Below are 19,625 nucleotides of genomic sequence, written 5' to 3'. Positions count from 1 at the left end.
TATAAATCACTTCCCTCTCCCTGCCTTTCCCTTCTTCCTAAAAAGGAAGGAAAAAGTAAACTGTAAAATTCTGTTCTAGCTAATATGATGGAGAGGTTAAAAATCTATGAAGAGGCCTGGACTAAATACCCAAGGGGACTAGTTCCAAGAAGATTACCATTAAACTTTTTGTCAGGTAAGTGCATTTTGGCTGAGCAGGTAGTGATCAACACTCGTGTTTCTTAGATACTAATGTTTTAACGGCATAAACAGTCTGCAATTGACGAGTAATGTGTGGTAAAACAAAATCAACAGGTCTTTTTCCTCTCAAGGTGAAAAGTTTAAGGAATGTCTGGACAAGTTTCTAAGGATGAATTTCAGCAAAGGTTGCCCACCAGTCTTCAATACCTTGAGGTCATTATATAAAGACAAGGAGAAGGTAGGTTTTTCCCCCCACTTTTTACATGCTCTACCTTGTAGCTGGGATGCATTAAAGAGATGAAGGAAAATTTTTTTCTTCAGTGCACGCTCCATCAGCACCGTTGTATATTATGGCCTAGTGTATCTAGAAGAAATCAAGTACAAGCATACATAGCCTTGTGCCAAGTTGGTAAATGTAGAAAACTAAGGTTTAGTGTTTATAAGCTGTATAAGTGTTAACCAAGGGAAGCTTGGTCTTAATTTGTTAAAAAGAGAGGTGAGATTGAGTGCATTCCCATATGTATTGTAATTCCGGATATTGTACAATTCTTTTACCAAAAATAACTAGTTTGGGTAACACCAAGTAGTTCAAATTGAAACAAAAATATCATCTTGCCCACAGATTTTTTTTTTTTTGTCTTGTCTTGCATGTGTAGGTGGCAATCATAGAAGAGCTCGTGATAGGTTATGAAACCTCTCTAAGAAGCTGCAGGTTATTTAACCCAAATGGTGAGTGCTAAGACTGTCATACTTCATGGCAGTAGTGCCTGGTGTAAGCATTACACGACCATTCAGAGGCAAGGAATCTGGGGAGTGAAGAAATTGAGATGATGGGGTTTTTTCTTTTTTTTCCCTAACACAGAACTGAACGATAGCCATCCTTAGAATGGATTTAAGCTGTCAAATATAAAGTCTGTATTCAAAGTCTAGTCTCTTGTTCTAAAAATTTTTCATGGATCCATGAGTTTGGTCATATCTTTGCAGTTTTGAGTTCAAGTATTCTATTTTCAAGACTTGAGTTTATCATTGTCCAGGAAACTGAAATTTGAAAGCGATGTTAAATCTTTAATTACAGAAATGTCAAACAAAAAGGAATAGATACTGATAGCACAGTCTTCAGGGGGATGGAGTTTTGGAGCTTTTGGTGGGGGCTGGGTTTTGTGTTCTTGGGGGTTTTGTTTGAGTTAAAAAATGTTTTCCAGGTTTTGACTGACAGCTGTTTTGTTGTGAGGTATGATTCCACATGTATTGAATCCAGGCTTCATTGTTTCCTCTCTGGTAGCTTTATGATGTTTTTTCAGTCATTTGCCCAATGGCTTAGTAACAGAAAATCTCCAAGAAAAAAACTTTTCTGCATAGAGTATCAACAATTTCAATACCTTGAAATTTTGGTAGATAGATTATAATGGTGTAATAATCAAGATAGCATGAATGACAATATACGTTAAAACTTTACAAGATAATCCTAATTATTAAATATGTTTTTATTAAAGTTATAACCAGTTATTTCCCTGTTTTGCAGAAACATTAATGCAATACTTCATTACGAAATTGTCACCTAAGTTGCCTGTTACAGTTTTCCCTTGAATTTAATGCTATAGGCTACAATATGGCCGCTTAATACCCGTTTAAATTTGTCCAGGCTTTTCAAACACATCTGTGCTTTTCTGGTTTAAGGAAACAGCTTACTGTTATTTCAGTTCAATTCAATATTTGCTTTGATATTACATTTCATCCAAATAAACAATTTTCTGCTACCTTAAAATGAACAAATGCATATAATTGCATGGTTAAGTTATATCATAAACTGAAGAACCAGAATCTTTTGGTAGCACTAGAGCCCCCTCTGCCTCCCCTCCCTTTTTTTCCTCCCCTGCAAGGTGCTATGCTTCATAGTCAAAATTGAGTAGTGAACTTAACTTTGAAGACTTCAGTAGTAGTTTGGAATTCAAGCAGAGCGCTCTAACTTTCAAAACTGAATTGTGTATAGGAATGTTTTCTGGGATACATCTAGGTGAACAGTGATGATAAATTTGTCAAAGGTGGAGATGGAATATCTTTTTAAAGCTAGGGTTTGGAACAGACAGCCAGTTTTGTTTAAAAATTCTCAAGTCTATGGACTGAAAACATGTAAATGCTGAACATACTGAAATCCTTTACATTGTTACTGTGTTTAGCAGGACTCTTTGCTATAGCCTTTATCTAAAACAGTTTTAAATAAGAACTCTACATCATGCACTGCAGTCTTGCACATCTGGCTGCCCTGATTAAGGGACTAGTTGGAACAAAATGCAGCTCCCTTCTGACCCACTAACTCGCTTTTCCTTTCCCTTAAAACCACAGTATGAGAAGGGAACGGTATATGCTCAGGTCTTGTCAAACCATAGAGTTAGAAGTTAATGGACTTACCTGGACCCAGGTGTTTGGAAGCCCTCCCAGGTCTGGTATGACAGCCTGATACAGAGGTAGAATTATATGTATAGCACTCTGTTTCCGGCATGTTAATAAACTGAACAAAAAAACCTCTCCCAATTTTTCTCCCTCCAGATGACGGTAAAGAAGAACCTCCAACCACTTTACTCTGGGTCCAGTATTATTTGGCTCAACATTATGATAAAATTGGACAGCCATCCCTGGCTCTAGAATATATAAATGCTGCTATAGAAAGTACTCCCACTTTGATAGAACTCTTCCTTGTGAAGGCAAAAATCTATAAGGTAAGTTTGGCTTACTCTTAGTGACCAGAGGTTATTCATTTGTTATGATGGAAGACTTTTATACATGCTTATCCTTTCCTGTAATGTTTTTGATATGAACATTGAAGTGTTAAAGCTTGCATTAAGCATGACACATGGAGAATCCATGGAAAATTACTTAGTGAGTTTTAGTGGGTTTCTAGATAAGGGTGTTGTTTGGCTACTTGGGTTTTTTACTGCATATGAATAAGGCCCTATGAAGGTTTTTAAGTCAATAAAGGACAAATATCCTGCAAAATGTGAATTCTCAGTTACAGTTACATTTTTTATATTAAAAATCATACTTAAAAATTTAGTTGATGTTTTAAATGTCTTCCACCAGTTCTTACCCCCTGTTTTTTTAACAACTAATAAAAAACTACACTAAAAAAAAATTTCTCAACTACACTGTGATATTGTATCAGAATGGGATTATCCAAAGTGTTCTTTAAGCATTTTCAGGAAAAATATCTAGTGCCAGAAGACCTATAATTCCATAATGAGGGAAAGTAATTTTTCTGCTTTTTTCTTTAAAGATCTGTTGCCTTCCTGAAGAAAGCTATTTATTAAAAAAAGTCTAAAAAATTAACTAATTATATTAAACAGTGAGTAGATAAAACATGCATGTTTTATAATTACTGAATCTAACTTGAATTTCTATCTCTTTAAGCATGCTGGAAATATTAAAGAAGCTGCAAGGTGGATGGACGAGGCTCAGGCTTTGGACACTGCAGACAGATTTATCAACTCCAAATGTGCAAAATATATGTTGAAAGCAAACTCCATTAAAGAAGCAGAAGAAATGTGTTCTAAGTTTACGAGGGTTTGTTGCATTTAACTATAGCTCTTTTGAATAATGTGGGCCTAATCCCTTGTGGAATAACTTTGTGTGTTAACTTTCTACTCACCTTTACTATAATCTTCAAGTTCTGTTTCAGAGCAACTATGATTGCTTGCTTCACTAATGGTAGTCAGTATCAGGGTTCAAATTAATCTTGGATAAGCATGATTCCATAGTATTAAGTGAAAACTCTAAGGCTTGGATTTGATCATTTTTGCCAGATAGGAAAAACACAGCATGCCTGTTTTAGTGCTAACTTCTCAGAAAACTATTTTTTCAGAGTAGACTTTGGGTTTAATGTTGATTCTATAGGATCCTTGAAAGATCTGATAAAGTTGCCCATGTCTCTTAGTTTTCTGTAACGGTAGTAAGTTAGAGAATTCAGACTTCTCTTGGAACAAAATTTCTCTGTGGCTACTAAGTGGGAGGGTTTCTGAGATGTTTTCCTTTTGTGAACAAGCTTTCATCCCTACAGCCATGTTTAACAGTGATGAAGGGAAGCTGCATACTGCATATTTTTCTTCCTTTTTTTTTTTTAAACGGCTGCTTACCCATCACTAGTTAGCTGGCAGAAAAAGTTTGAATTATGCAGATTGCTTAATTTCATGCAGCAGTTTTTGTCCCTGCAGTAACCCATTGTGATAGGTTTGATGGTCTCACAGGTTAGTTAACTTTTTTTAATTGACTTCTCTTGCTGTTATTCTTTCATAACTGAAAGTCAAAACAGCTCAATATAGTCTTTCCAGAATATTTGGCAAATTACAGTTTTAGAATACTGGTAATATCATTTATGTGTTGTCAGCAGGAGGCAGGCAACAAGCTGTTGAGAACTACCTGGGGAAGTAAAGCCTTTTTTTGTTTGTTTGTCCTGGTTTTCTCTTCTCTCTTGAAGAGCAGGGGAAACTTGGAGTAAGGTAGGTTGAATGGCGTGGGGTGGGTATTTATAAAGTAAAGCTGAAGGGTTTTTGTGAAGTGGAGGCTGTGTGCAGGCAAACACAGAGGGAGGGAAAGTTCTGTTCTATATAAGCTCAGTAGCCTTATGTGGAGTTTTTGATGCAAAACTGCTATGAATCTAGGTTAATTGACCTCTCTTAATGCCTTAAGCAGCTTCAAGATGATGCCAAAAAAGCAAGCATACCAGTTGCCCAAAAATGAACTTTAAAAATATTCGATGATGTTGCTCTGTGTAATCTTTCATCTCCTTTTGATCTTATGTCTAGTGCTCAAATACAACCTTCTTAATTAAAAAACAATAATTAAAGTAGACCTAAATTAAGCATAATGAAAATGGAACTAACAATTTTTCTGATTTTTAGCTGCCTAAATCAGACTGGTTTGAAGACTGCCTTTCTCTCATTTGGGGTATTCTCCTTACCCTTCCATTTGAATGTTATGTCATTTTCCCAGTTTTGGCTCTTGGCTGATTTTTTAATAGCCTGTTTTTTCCAAGATCAGAGTAAAGTCAGAATGGCTGCATCCACCCCAAGTAGCTGACTTTGACGTTAAGCTTGAAAGGCATATGATTAAGTCTTACAGATCTATGCAAGTATATATAAAACCAGATTTGAAATACAACCACAATCTGCTTTTTTGAATCGGAAAGTGTCAAAGCTACCAGAATTCCTTTTGCTTTGCCACTGCTCTCTTAGTACTGATCACGTAACAGATAGCCTATTACTACTGCCAGTTACTATGCTTAGCTCAGTCAACAGGTCTCTGGAAGACACAGATGGCATTTTTAGTTTTCAAAACAAAAAAAAAAAAATCCTGCAGGTGTCAGTGTCATGCCACATGCTAGAACTTTTCTGCTGTTTTTCTTCAGGCTGCAATGTGTTACTTGTGCATACTCTTAAAAACAATGAATGAATGTCTCTACTGTCTTAAAGATGAGGAACTGTCACAGTTAAATGGTCACTACCTGGCTATTCATTAAGTATTTCTGACTTGCAGTAAGTGGAACATAGAGGATTTTTTTTTTTTTTTTTTTTAATTAATGAACAAAGCAAGTCCATCTTAACTGTGGCGTTTTTGAGTTTCAGGACTCCAGTTTTGAAATCTAGCATTCTTTTGATAGCCTCTTTATTTGTCGTTTTAATTAGAACCAGATAAAAGAAATGGCAGTTAACAAATTGAATGAGACTTTTTTTTTTTTTAAATAATGCTGTTTTTGCTTTTAGGAAGGAACCTCGGCAGTAGAGAACTTAAATGAAATGCAGTGTATGTGGTTTCAGACAGAATGTGCGCAAGCTTACAAAGCAATGAACAAATTTGGAGAAGCACTTAAGAAATGCCATGAAATTGAGAGAGTACGTATCTAGTTAAACTGCCTAGGCTGGAAAACACTAGCTTAAGTTTACTGTATTAACATGTTTCCTTTCTGAGCAGTAAGAGTATACTTCATGTAGCTTCAGGAGAGATTTTGTTTCATGTTGGCTACTGGTGAGTTGACTAAATTACATTTCCTCCTAAAAATGCCATTGTAAACTGTGTATTATAAAGTAATTCCATAAAGTCATTTGAAGATCCAGGAAAGAACAGAAAACTCGCAGAAATAATTTTATTTTTGGCAGAGTACATAAAAACAGGTATTTGGGTACAAACCAAGAGTATGTGTACCTTAAGTCCAAAAAGAACTTGGCTAAGCTGACAAGCCCAGCACTAAAGGAAGGATGTCGTCTTGGTTATTGTTAAGCCACTATATTTTAGAGGGAGAGAATAAATGTAAAAAACTATCAAAAATATTAAATATCTTCTCCTTTAAAAAAAAATATTAAGCTACAGTTTAAAAGAAACTATTAGAAATATAAAGACTTCTTAAACTAGAAATTGTATCCAAAAAGGGGGGTTACTTGCACATAAAATGCAGATCCATAGTAAGGCAAACAAAAAAATTTGAATGCACAACTTCTAAAAAAAATAAGTATGGGCGTAGGTTTTCTATTTTTTGAGTGCATTAGGATCTAGAAAAAAGACTGGACAGCTGAGTGTGTAAATGCAGTGCTCAAAGAGGAGAACTTTAGTAGGAAGATATGCTTCTTTGCAAATAGAGAGTCTCAAGGATATTTCAACACTGATGCTTTTCTGCAGAGGGGACTAGTCTGTGGAATATTCTCAGATTAGAACAAATCAAAGGGATTCGCCAGGACCATATTCTGTTCACACAAATCCTTTAAATAAATTTGTGTGAAATCATTTTAAAAGAATTTGTGTAAGAAACTACTAGTTTTTTTAATTTTCTTGGGTACCAGAAGAGGTCAGCAAATGGAAGAGCTGACTTAGGCCATCCTAAAAAACATTTCTAAGGAATTAAGTTGCTATGTTTAATTTTTTTATTGGATTAAGTGATTGAAGGTGTAGTAAAGATCAGAATTAAGATAGACAAATATGTTGTATTCAGAAACCATCAACAAAGCATTTGTTGGAAAAAGCAGTGCCTCTTAAATCTTTTAGAGGTGCCAGTTGTGCTTAAGGCAGTCTAGTTGATAAAACCTGTTCTGGATTTCAGAAACACTTTTGATGTCATCCTTTACACCATGAAGGATCTAAACTGTCTCAGAAAAAGAAGGGAAGTTGATCTCATGGATTCAATAGCTGGTTCATGACTGGGAAAACAGAGTAGGAGCAAATAATCAGCTTTTAAAGAAAAGGAGTTTATCATGGAGATTACCAAGGCATCTGTCTAGGGTCTCCATTGTTTGATATATCAATAAATGATCGCAGAAGGGGAGTGAATAGTGCAAGGACACCACTTGCCCTGTCTCAATTTAAATGATAAACTGGGGCACGAAACGTAATGTTCAACAGTGTAGGTGGTGAAGGAGGGACAAGAAGAATTCTTGGCCTGTGCATAAGTAGTAAAAGGTCTTATGTGAATTATTGCTGCTCAGGAAAGAAATCCTGGATGCATTATAGGCAGTGCTGCAAAAACTTCTATGTTGGTGTGCAGCAGCAGTCAAAAGGACAGTGTTGGGAATTAAGTGACTAGAGAAGTAATAATTTTCTTCCGTTATATAAATCTGTTGTATACATCTGAATATCACACCTCCTTAAAAATGTGCTAGTAAAATACGTGCCATGGAGTAACTTCGACATGAAGAGATTGCAGTTAGCTTGCCACGCTTAGTATTTTATCCTCAGCTTTGACAAGCAGCAACTGAGTTTAGCATGAAGTTGTATGAGATCATAAGTACATGGAGAAGTTGAAGAGGGGAGTGACTCTTCACTGCTTCTCAGACAAAAACAAGGGGATGTCAGGTGACAGTGAGGAAAGCAGATCTTGAACAAAAGGAAGTACTTTCTCACACCACATGTGATTTAAGTGTGGAATTGATTGCCACAGTATTTAATGGAAGTCAAAATTATACTTTTGACTGAAAAAATTAGAGGCGTTCATAGAAGAAAAATTCAAGTGCTGTTTCAATACAATGAATGCAGAACCTTTGTCCCTTAAACTGCAAATTGTCAGAGGGTAGTTACTATTAAGAGATTGTGAAATGGGTGTATCTTGGTTCTGACCGAAGATAGCTTCTGTTCTTTTCACCACAACTTTATTTTTGGAGGGTTTTGTTAACTCACGTTTCTAAAATCTAAAAGTTAGGGTGTATTTGTCAAACAGCAGGTTTTTACTAAATTATTCCTTTGGAGAGAGTGTATTAAAAAGTCAAGGTTAGTATCTGATTGCTAATACTTGCTAAATAACGTTATGTTATGTTGTGTTAGCATTTTGTAGAAATCACGGATGACCAGTTTGACTTTCACACTTACTGTATGAGGAAGATTACCCTTAGGTCTTACGTGGACTTGTTAAAACTAGAAGATGTACTTCGACAGCATCCATTCTACTTCAAAGCAGCACGAATTGCCATAGAGATCTATTTGAAACTTCATGATAATCCCTTAACAGATGAGAATAAAGAACACGAGGCTGATACAGGTATTCAACCCTTAGGATTTATTAAATATGCAGTTTTGCTAATTAGTGGATATTTTACAAAGATCCAGCATTCTTAAGAGTTGTCAACTGTAGTAGCCAAAAATAAGAGTTTTGTCACAACAAAAAGTAGGCAAATTGTAACTTGGCCTGCATGTAAAAGTAGATGTTCTATTGACAGTTAAACTAATACGTGTTTTTATTTTGGTTATTGTGAAAAAATGATGGTTTTTATTGTGATGGTGGTAATTCTTAAGTAAAAACATATTTGTGTTATGAAATGGCTGAGAAAACATGGAATTCTCATGGTTGTTGGTCCATGAAATAACAGATTGAAGCAGGTGTGCTTGGTGATAGCTTTTTCTAAGCATTTTATCAGTATGCAGAAATTTGACTAGGTAGCAACTTATATTTTATCATCTCTTGCTTCTGATGTAAAAATAATTTTTGAATCAATTCCCCCCCTCCATCTCCGATTGGAGAGTAACTTAAGTGATTATGGCTTGGGGCACCTCAAGTGGTATGAATAAAGGCTATTTAATCCTTCAAGAGGAATTTGTCAAGTTCTAATATTTCTCATTTCAGTTCATTTATGTGGCTTCAGGTTCAAATTCAGACAAGTAGAAGTGTCATAGAATTTTTTAGGCACTTTCTGATGTATTTTAAATTAATTCTCCATGCTTTAATTAGAGGGAAGAGAGGATCTGAATATGAATCAAATGTAAGATGTCTGTAGGGCATTAAAAGCAAAGCTGGAACTGACTATGCCAAAGTGCAACTATTTCACCTTATTTTTGTTAGAGCATTTAATTACTAAGTTAAACATAACTTGTGTTGTGTAATGCTGAAGGAATAAATCAATGTGTATTGGTGTGCACTTTTACTCCTGCCACTGGATTTGTGGAGTCATGTAGTAATTACTTTGTCCCGCCTTCAGCATGTTATACTATTGTTCTAATTCCCATTGCCCTGATTTCACAATGGAATTTGTGAATTATGAAGCAGCAGTGTAGACTGTACAATAATCTATCAATACTAACTAAGCTTTTACAAAGGTAACAGTAGTATTATAGTTAGTAGATACGGTTTAAAGAAGATGATGGTGTCTGACAACTGATTGAGACTGTTAATATTGGGCATCAACATTGTCTGGTTTTGCCCTTTGCGTGTGTAGCGAATATGTCTGACAAGGAGCTAAAGAAGCTACGAAATAAACAGAGAAGAGCGCAGAAGAAAGCACAGCTGGAGGAGGAGAAGAAGAATGCTGAGAAAGAGAAGCAACAAAGGAATCAGAAAAAGAAGAAAGATGATGATGATGAAGAAATCGGAGGACCTAAAGAAGAACTTATCCCTGAGAAATTGGCAAAGGTGCTTACTAATGTAATAATAAAGTCATAGAAATTTCTAGAAAAGTTACAGTGAGCACACATATAATTTGAAAGCCATTCAGATAATGTGTTTATTTTTGTATGGCTTCTTTTCACAGGCGGCACTTTAAAAATAATTCTTTTCTAGGAATAGCTTTTTGGATATACTGTCAGTAATGTGGTGAAATCACAGCTTTTGCGCCTAGCTTTCAAAGGCAGCGATTGAACTAATAGACATTTGCTACAGGTGGAATTATCTTCATGTGTGTATTGCACTAACTTGTTGATTATACCCTGTTTCTAGTTGATCGGATGGAAGTCTTTCTATTCTGTATGTAAGGTGATTATCATTCACTCTTTGTCCCATAATATTTTTTATTTATTAAGCATAGACAAGCTGTGAAACAGGAGACATTGAAACACTGAATGCTTTAACAGCATTTGTTTGCCTTTGTTTTGAAGGGGGGAGGGGGAGGATAAAGAAGCTGTTTGGAAATAGTGGTAGACTAGACTGAGATGGATTTTGAGATCTGGATTAGGAACTGTAGAGATATATAAAGGGCAGGTGACCCAGAAGACTATTCTTGTGCTAAAAGTTGTACCTGTAAGGAGCAGGAAAACACTTGAAAAATGTGGGAAAAGATAATGAAAAAAAAAACATAGAGAGACTGGGAATATTAATTTATAGTAATAGTAGTATAGTATCCAAGTACTGCTAGATACGGTATTTGGTATTTTCACATATTTACACATAAAATTAGTATTATTGGTTCTGGAGGGCATGATATTTGAAAGCTGAGACAGTGAACTTCACTCTGTAGCCAGGAAGCAAGTGACTTAAAAAAACTTGACTAGTCATTTAAGAATATTGTCTGTATTCCCATTGTTTAGCTCACTGATTGCAAGAATCAGCACTTGTAATTGCAGTGCTAAAGTTGAAAAGGTCACAATGGCATGTATTGAAATTGAGTTGTGGAGTAGAGGGATGTCATGGGATATCCCAGGAAAATCTAGGCAGTCCCCAAGGTTATAGGGAATAGTTGCAGCTGTATAATGCATTCCTTTGGCAAATCTTCCCTATTTATATTCCAAATTTAATATCAGAATCATGATATAGACACTTCCAAATTCAGTTAGTTCCTAGTGCCCGAAGACCATTTCTGACCTAGCTGGTCACTTGCAATCAGCTTTCCTGAAACAGTTGCCCCTAGACTACTTTGGATATGTTGCTTTGGCCTTAAAGGCATGGCTTTGTAATCTGTTTTATTATAGGTTCCAAATAGTTTAAGTGCACGATTGTGACTGATGAATGCAAACTCATAACAGCACATATAAATTATGCAGTTTTTTAATAAAAACCGCTGTAGTATATGGTTAGCAGGAACTTCATAAGGTGTCCATCATTGTCCTCAACTCAGTTTTTTGCAATGAAGCGTATTGCTTCAACATTACTAAATTGTTATTGGTAGACAACATTTAAATTTTGTATCTGATTCTTAGAGCGTAGCTTATGTTCATAAAAATGTAAATATCAAGGACAACAGACAGTTCCTGTTTGAATTCTCTTAACCTCTAGATGCAAGAGATCCGTCTGCAAAGAATCCTTGCACAGAATTAATTTGTGTTAAAGCTGTCCATTTACTGGATTATGCTAGTTAAGACCACGAGATGATGATCAGTATCTAGTTAGTTCAGGCTTGCTGTTAGTATCTTGGCTGGGAATGTCGCCATGGCCTGGCAGCTTTCATGAACCTGTCTGAAGCTCCCATGAACCGACTCTGTCATGGGCATAAAGTCGTTGTTTACCAACATCTCAGGGCCGTGTGTGCAGATTGGCATGGGGAGCCATACTGCCCATTACAATGCAGGTTGAGCTGCAGCTGTGTTGACTACTGATGTACGACAGAAGGCAAAGACTTGTATCTCTATAGGAAAATGTGATTTGTAACTGTCACAAAGCAATTTTTTAGACTTGTCAGTCTGTGTTTAGACCCTAATATTGAGTGAAAGATGCAAAATGTGTAACAGAAGAGGTTCTAAGCATCTCCTTATGCATTGCCTTATGAGAGTAACTCACTGATGTGATTCAGAAATAGCTAATTCTGTTGTAGAGTTACTAAGTTTAAACTTTGTGTCTTAGTTGTGTGTCACTTCCTTGAACCTGTAGGTTGAAGCACCTTTGGAAGAAGCCATTAAATTTTTAACACCCCTGAAGAATTTAGTGAAGAACAAAATAGAGACGCATCTCTTTGCCTTCGAGATTTATTTTCGAAAAGGTAGGTGAGACAACTAATGAAAGAAAGCAATTTGCAGTACATAAAGATGTATATTAGAATTTAAGCAAAAATTATTGATGAGGTGGGAAGAGTCAGTCCCTTTTGACACACACAACTTTTCATTGGACCAACACCCGAGCCATGAGCAGTCTGTGAAAAACCAAAGTTTGAACATTTGGTGATTATCCACTTTCTTTGCTGTGTTTAAATCTGTAAGCAATGAGACTGTAGTTAATTCTCCCAGCTTGCATTTGCCCTAGTTATTTGTAGTACAGAAGTACACACTGTAAAGAATTGGTTTACAGTTGCTAATGAGAACTGGTTTTTTGAAACACTTGACTTTTGAATTCTTGTACTGGTTAAGTATTATGCTTTAAGAACTTATTATGTTCATATTTACTTATTAGTTTAAAAGGCTTAATTCACTGCTTAAATAAACGCATGTTAGAAAAAATGGCTGTTGCAGTACACTCAGCTTTAGTTTCTTCTGATCATTCTAATTTCAAACACTTAATACTCCTGCAACATAATGCAGTGAGTTCCAATAACAGGTTTTTGAACATTTGTCAACACTTTCTTTTCCAGAGAAGTTCCTTCTGATGCTTCAGTCTGTGAAGAGAGCCTTTGCTATTGATTCCAGTCATCCTTGGCTTCATGAGTGTATGATTCATCTCTTCAGCAGTGGTATGTATCAGTTTGATATGACTTCATCTGTACATTCCAGTTGATGCCTAACCCACATAGTCATTGATTTTTTTTTTTTGTTTATACACTGTTACCACAATTAATTCAAAACATTTAATACACGGATTAGCTTTTTAAACAACTGATTCATGCTAAAATTAAGTATGTTTATTATGACTGCAGCTGGATTTAGTAATTATTCCAATAACTATTAGTAGGTCTTTTTAAGACTGTGAGTAGTATGGTGAACCCCTGAAAGAGTGAGTGAGTGAAGAAATGGGAACTACAGAGTGAGGCATCTGGCTTTTCTGCAGGCAGCCTGTGTCAGCATGCTAGGAGAGGTCGTAGAACTCTGTCCTTTTTGTTAGAAGGTTGGAAGGATTCTCTCCCTTCCCTTGCCCTAAAGGTAATCCTTCCTGTTGATGGCTACAGAGTAGATACATTTAAGAACAGACTTCTATGACTTCAGTCTTTGAGCCTAATAGATTTTAATCAGTAAGGGGGAGAGTGTATTGGAGTAAAAAGGCTTTGGCTTGTTTTAAGCATCAGAAAACTTGTCACAGTTAAGGTTTTTTCAACCAGATCCAGTTACTTACCTTTTTGAATTTCATGCATCTTCCTTTGAGATTTTCAATTATGTTAATAATGTAAACATGACAAATATTAAAATAAATGCATAAAGTAGATTTTACTGGGATTACCTGTGCTTACCTCAATTAACTTCTTTTTTCAAATTCAACAGTATCTGAAAGTAAGGATCTGCCCGATGCAGTTAGAACAGTGTTAAACCAAGAAATGAATCGGCTTTTTGGAGCAACTAATCCAAAGAACTTCAATGAAGCTTTCCTTAAAAAGAACTATGACTCACTACCACATAGGTTATCAGGTATTTTGCCTTTATTCTTTTTCTGCCCTGCTTCTGTAATTTCTGTGCTTATCTAGCAGTGCCATCTCAGTATCGGCACCAGTGATGTAAAAAAATCACTCTTTCCATCTTCTCTCGGTTTGTGTTTTTGTGACAACATAACCACCAGGTTGTCTGTGGTTTTCTTTAATTTTTTTCTGTGTTGCTAAAATACAGATTTCTGGACCTCTGTGCCCTGTTTTCATTTCTGATGCATGCTGAATGTATCGTAAGACTGTAACTATTTCATGCATCTGTGAAATAGCTCGTATGAGCTATGGTATGTGAAGTCGTATTTCCGAGTTGCAAAGGTTTTTTTGATACATGTATTTGACGAGACTGACTGCTGAGAGAAATGTGCCGAGTGCTCAGCAAGCCAGGTAATGCCCAGAGCTATTGGTGGACCTAACAAGAGGATCTTAGATGGTGCTGGTTGCCTCTTACAAAAGCCTGTCGGTGTCAATAGTGACCACGTATTGCAGCGGGTACCACATGAGGAACAGGATGTAAACCACGCAGGGGAGCAGCATTATTGTTGTGGCTCAGTCTGGGCTCAGACCTGACCACAAAAAGCAGTGAGTTACTCTTGCATCTTTTCTGGCATCAAGCTGCTTCAACTACATCCGTGCCGTGGGACTCGGAACTGTGTCCTGGCCGAGTCCTGACACCGTATTATAAGAGCTCTGTGTGCACATCTCTTCTGTGCCTCAGTTTCTGTGCGAAAGACATAGGAGCAGTGGTGCTGGAGGGAACTGGTGTGTTGCAGCAGGTCTGATTTGTTATCTTCACTACCTGGGATTCCACAGTACACTGCAAAATGCTGCTACCCTGCAGTATAGACAATGCCTATTTGTTTTAATGCTTTGTCTACCATTGAATAGTTGACTTAAAGCTACCCTTCTACTTGCTCAGGTGTCAAGTTTTAATGCTCCAAGTGGTTCCATTTTGAACTACTACTATAGAGTTCAGTACCCTCTCTTAGTCGTCTTGTCTCTTTTATGTTTGTATATAGACATTTTTGGTCATCCACTGGGTGATGAAAGCTTATTTTTCTTCCTGTAGCTGCCAAAATGATGTACTATTTAGATCCTTCCAGTCAGAAAAGGGCAGTGGAGCTGGCAATGACCCTGGATGAATCCCTCATTAACAGAAATCTTCAGGTAACAGATATTTATAAATTGTAAACAACTTCCAGTTTATCTATGGAAGCTTTATGCAAATTAGGAGGTAAGAGGAAGCTGAAATGACTGCTGTGGCTTGCGGTAAGGAGCTTGGTTTGTCATGTGAGAGAAAGGGGTATCAGGTTCATCTGAACCAAAATGTTTAATGTCCTTTTTGCACTTTTAATTTAGTTTTGTCGTAATATGAAAATAGCTAGCTAGCGGCAGAAACCATGTGATTGCCACAGGTAGTGGGAAAGCTTATTAAACACAAGAGAATTCACATGGCAAAAGATGCTAAAGCTCCCCAATAAGAAAAGACTGTAGCCTGTCCGAGCTTTAGCTGTTACACAGGCAACATTCATAGGAAAAAGATTGACTTAAGAGTGGCTCAAACTCTGTGAAGGCTTTCCAATATTCATCCCCCTGCAAGCCATGTGAATTACCTTAGTTTTAATAAAAGGTGCATATGCATGTTTTGGCCTTAGTATGTAGTTAAGTAAAAAGCTTGTAAAATTTTGAAACTCTGCTCTATTCTGGTGGTCATGGAATAATGTCCCTGTGCCACTGCCTCCATGCCCCTTTCCCTGCTCCTACACCTTCATCAGGGAAGGCTCTCAGTTCTGACTTGCAATTCAAAGTATTTGAGAGAAGATAATTTTTTTTTTAGTATCTTTTCTTATGTTTGTTATAAAGAATTAATAAACATGGTTTTTTCTTCCTATGACCACACGCTGGCAGAACCTTACCTGACAAAGCAGAGAATTAATAAAATGTCCTTTCTTTTTTTGTAGTCTTTTCTAAACTATTTCTGTATCCCAGTCAAATCATCTTCTTTGGCATCACTGTGAGTGTGTCCAGCACACTTAATTAAGTATTCGAGAGATTCCTTGGCAGGCTGTGCAAACTTCAGGACATTTCGTCTCTCTCAGTTCCCCTGGCACTTCATTTCTTTATTGTGCTCTTTATGTCTGGGGACTCAAGAGTTTTTTAGATCTAGTGCAAGTAAAATTGGTGAACTTTCTAGAAAAATTATTCTTTTGTGGGCAAAAATCAGCATTCTCCAAAACACATCCCTTTGGATATATACTGGGTTCAACAGAATTTTAATTGTGAAGGATTTTAAATTGACAATTAAATTTTTGGACAAAACAAAGGGGGAAAAGAGATAGGAAAAGACAATTTGCCATGATTTATGAACTTGCTTAGGATGTTAAAGATTCAGATCCTTTTTCTAGTTGTGATCTGGTTATGGGACACAAACTCATGTCTTTTATATCCTAAGTACATATTTAGCAGTTTATGAAAACTGTTTTCTTGTTTGGGATTTTTTTTTTGTATGTTACTGTTTGAGCAGTCTCAAAGAGCTTAAGATAGATTATCAATAGGTTTAGAAAACAAAAATTAAATTGCCTTCAACATCATTCTTTTTGCCTCATAGCTGTGGTTTTTGCCTGAGAGTAGGATTCTGGGGATTGAACTGGGTAAAGATTAAAATGTAACCAAAAATGCTTGATTGTTTTAGAGGTGTTAACTTGGTAGGGCTAGGAGAAGCACTTACTGACTCAGTGGTGTATATTGGTGATATACACAGCATTGTGATAAAACTGAAAAAGTTCAATTTAAGCATTCTTGGTGCCAACATAAAATAAGAGTTGAAGTTCTACTGAACTTTTAGATGGGAAATAGGAAGTGCCCTAACAGAATGAGAATCTGAAGGAGTCTAGGCATTCATTGAAAGGCATTCTCATGTGCAAAGAGATCCAGTTTATTACTTTTCATTTTAGTAAAGACCAGCTGTCTCGGGGCACATTTGCAGGCATAAATCTAGATATATTTGACCTTCTGTGGATGCCAGTGTCGCAAAGAGCAAATGTGAGGAAGAGGGGTTGTTGAAGAGAACTTCATAACCCCATAGTAGGAGGACACAGCAGTTAATCTCAATACACAGAACAAATAAAAGCTATAGTAAATGTCAGAGGAGTGGAAAAAGACTAGCTCACTATGCTAATGCTAGCATACACGACATGGACTGACATTAAATGCTGCCGGGCTTTAGTGAAGCTCAGTAGGTTGGTTTCTTGTGTTTGGAATGCAAGTTGGAGGAAAAAAAAAAAAAGGAAATCTCCTTTCTCTCTTCTAAATCATGAACAAAAATGGGTATGAAACTGCAGATATATCTGAAGGATGTGATAATATCTGAGTAATTTGGTTTGATTCACTAGTTACAGACACACTTCAGTAAGTCATGTATCCTTAAATGTAAAAATGGGGTTTTTTTCCCCTACTAGAAATGTTTTCACATCTAATTGTGGTTATTCAGCTGATGCTATTTTTACATGTTAATTATATTCCACAATTCTTCCAATTCTATCTGAAAGCGCATTCACAAAAGTCATTATTAGGAAATTTAGTATATATTCTGGATTCATTGTTTTTATTTGCGGACACTGAAATTCAAATGCATGTTATGTATTGCTGAAATGTTCGGTGTATCTCAAGATGGGGACGGCAGGTTGCAGGCATCACAAACGCAAAAAACACATTTAGTTGCAAGTAAGCCTGGTTCTTGGTTGCCAACTCGTAAGGATCAATTTTATTATTTTTTTTTTTTTAGGAAAGTAAGGAACGGGACAAATGAGTATTGTAATTTTCAGTCAAGATTTCTAGCTGGTTTTTAAATCCCTTTTTAAACTGCATTATTTTGAATCAGACTACACTGGTATTTTGTGCTGTGTCTAGTGAAAAAAAATGTCATTTGGTATTGGTAGAAACCTGAAAACAATACTGGGACTTTGTTTTCTTTGTAGTATTGTATTTCTGGTTTGTGAGCATTCAGATGAATGTCTAAGAAACCATAACACTTCTTTATTTTTCTCTTTAATTAGACTTGTATGGAGGTATTAGAAGCTTTATGTGACGGTAGCCTTGGAGACTGTAAAGAAGCATCTGAAACTTACAGAGCAAATTGTCATAAGCTTTTCCCTTATGCTTTGGCTTTCATGCCCCCTGGCTATGAAGAGGATATGAAGATCACAGTTAATGGAGATAGTTCTGCAGAACCTGAAGAACTGGCCAATGAAATATGAACAACTTTATTGGAAAAAAATGACATTGGACCATATCTGGTGTATAATATTTTTGTCACGCACCTGCTGAATTGTTCTAACTTACACAGAGAACAGAAGGAAAAAAAAATGTTGCCTTCAAATAGTTTTACTTTTTTTTATCCTGCTGACAAAGTATATATATAAAATATCTAACATATTACTGGATATAGGTTGTTCGGTTTCTTAAAAATTAAAAGCTGCTAAAATTGAAGAAAAAAACCCCTTCTCCTTACCTACCTACCCATGTTTTTAAACTAATTTATATGAAATCTGGAGGTGTATAGCCCTCAGAGCAGGTGTGTGGCAGAAATATTACTTTAAATTTGTCTTGTGAGATTACTGTTATCTCAGACAGCAAAAATGCTGTTTTAGCACTGGATTCTTTCACTGAGCACAAAGAGTTGATGGGGCTTTAGCATCCGACTGATTTTGATACGGGGATGATTCTGTCCATAGGAAGTATGCAATGTGAATCAGAATATACAGAGAAACTTGCAACATACGTGTTATGTTGTGGATGCTGGGACATACGGATATCAAGCAGAATTAAGAAACATAGTGTGTTCAATAAGCTTGTTGTGTCTCTGAAATTCACTGTACACGATCAGTTTGGTGTTCTTGCACCACAGTTTTTAACTGAAGGAACCAGTTAAAACTATTTCTCTCTTTGAATTAAACTAGGGGGTTGGGGTGGGGAGAATCAACATTGCTGTTCTTGAGATGAACCTATCGGTGTAGGTTGGCCAAACTTTTTAAAACTGTAATGCAAGAACCAAATAAAATTATGCACTGTGATGTGGCACCAACTAATTAGAAAGATAGCATGCATTTTTCACATAGAGTGAAAACAAAATGAGAACATACTATGGCTTGAAGTTGCAAAGAGGAGAACTCCTGACTACCATTTTGACTGATCAAGAGACTAATAGTTTAAAACCTCAGCAGGCCTTGTTCACGTTATGCAGAAAAAAAAAAAAAAAGTGCTGCAGTTTAGATACCTCTGGAACTTTTCCACAGTGTCACAGGTTTGTAATACTTGAAGCCCTACATTTCTAAGAATATATTTCTTGCTCAGTTGTTTCAGGCAAGCCCAAGACTTTGTAACTTTTAAGGGGCCCAAGATTTTTTTTCAATAACAGACCAGCTTCTTATTCCTGCAGTTACAGATGTAATTTCCTTTGTCAAACATAAGGTACCAAATATAATGCAATAAAACGTTTTGAAAAACAATTGTGTGAATATTTAAACCAATCTCTGTTGTACTTTGAAAATGAATGGGTTCACTAGAGTGCAGCTCAGGGTTGGCTTACTGTGCTGTCCAGTTACGCTAATAATGTCACTGCTGATGGGTGGTTGTTGAGTATAAAGCGCAAATGCATTATATGTAAATACTGAATGTCTGGGAAGTCCTATAACACAGAATGCTTTACTACTTGGC

At 36.3% G+C, this 19,625-nt stretch overlaps 1 protein-coding gene across 2 annotated transcripts in view; it reads left to right on the top strand.

Moving 5' to 3' along the window:
* NAA15 (N(alpha)-acetyltransferase 15, NatA auxiliary subunit) overlaps window positions 1–19,417 on the top strand; it is a 40,436-nt gene extending 21,019 nt beyond the window's left edge. The window contains exons 8-21 of one of the 2 annotated variants that reach the window (XM_010583619.1): window positions 80–175; window positions 312–418; window positions 837–909; window positions 2,728–2,897; window positions 3,586–3,738; window positions 5,934–6,062; window positions 8,476–8,689; window positions 9,861–10,054; window positions 10,358–10,393; window positions 12,221–12,329; window positions 12,915–13,013; window positions 13,756–13,899; window positions 14,980–15,077; window positions 17,966–19,417. In XM_010583619.1, the coding sequence (XP_010581921.1) occupies window positions 80–175; window positions 312–418; window positions 837–909; window positions 2,728–2,897; window positions 3,586–3,738; window positions 5,934–6,062; window positions 8,476–8,689; window positions 9,861–10,054; window positions 10,358–10,393; window positions 12,221–12,329; window positions 12,915–13,013; window positions 13,756–13,899; window positions 14,980–15,077; window positions 17,966–18,166 (1,823 nt within the window). In that variant the 3' untranslated portion in view covers window positions 18,167–19,417. The remainder of the gene's footprint in view (window positions 1–79; window positions 176–311; window positions 419–836; window positions 910–2,727; window positions 2,898–3,585; window positions 3,739–5,933; window positions 6,063–8,475; window positions 8,690–9,860; window positions 10,055–10,357; window positions 10,394–12,220; window positions 12,330–12,914; window positions 13,014–13,755; window positions 13,900–14,979; window positions 15,078–17,965) is intronic. The other variant, XM_010583620.1, reaches the window with a different exon arrangement.
* Window positions 19,418–19,625: the final 208 nt, after the last annotated feature.

This window comes from Haliaeetus leucocephalus, unplaced genomic scaffold (assembly GCF_000737465.1).
Source record: "Haliaeetus leucocephalus isolate CR32 unplaced genomic scaffold, Haliaeetus_leucocephalus-4.0 Scaffold924, whole genome shotgun sequence".
NCBI lineage: Eukaryota > Metazoa > Chordata > Aves > Accipitriformes > Accipitridae > Haliaeetus > Haliaeetus leucocephalus.
This window is presented reverse-complemented; position numbering and strand designations above follow the sequence as displayed.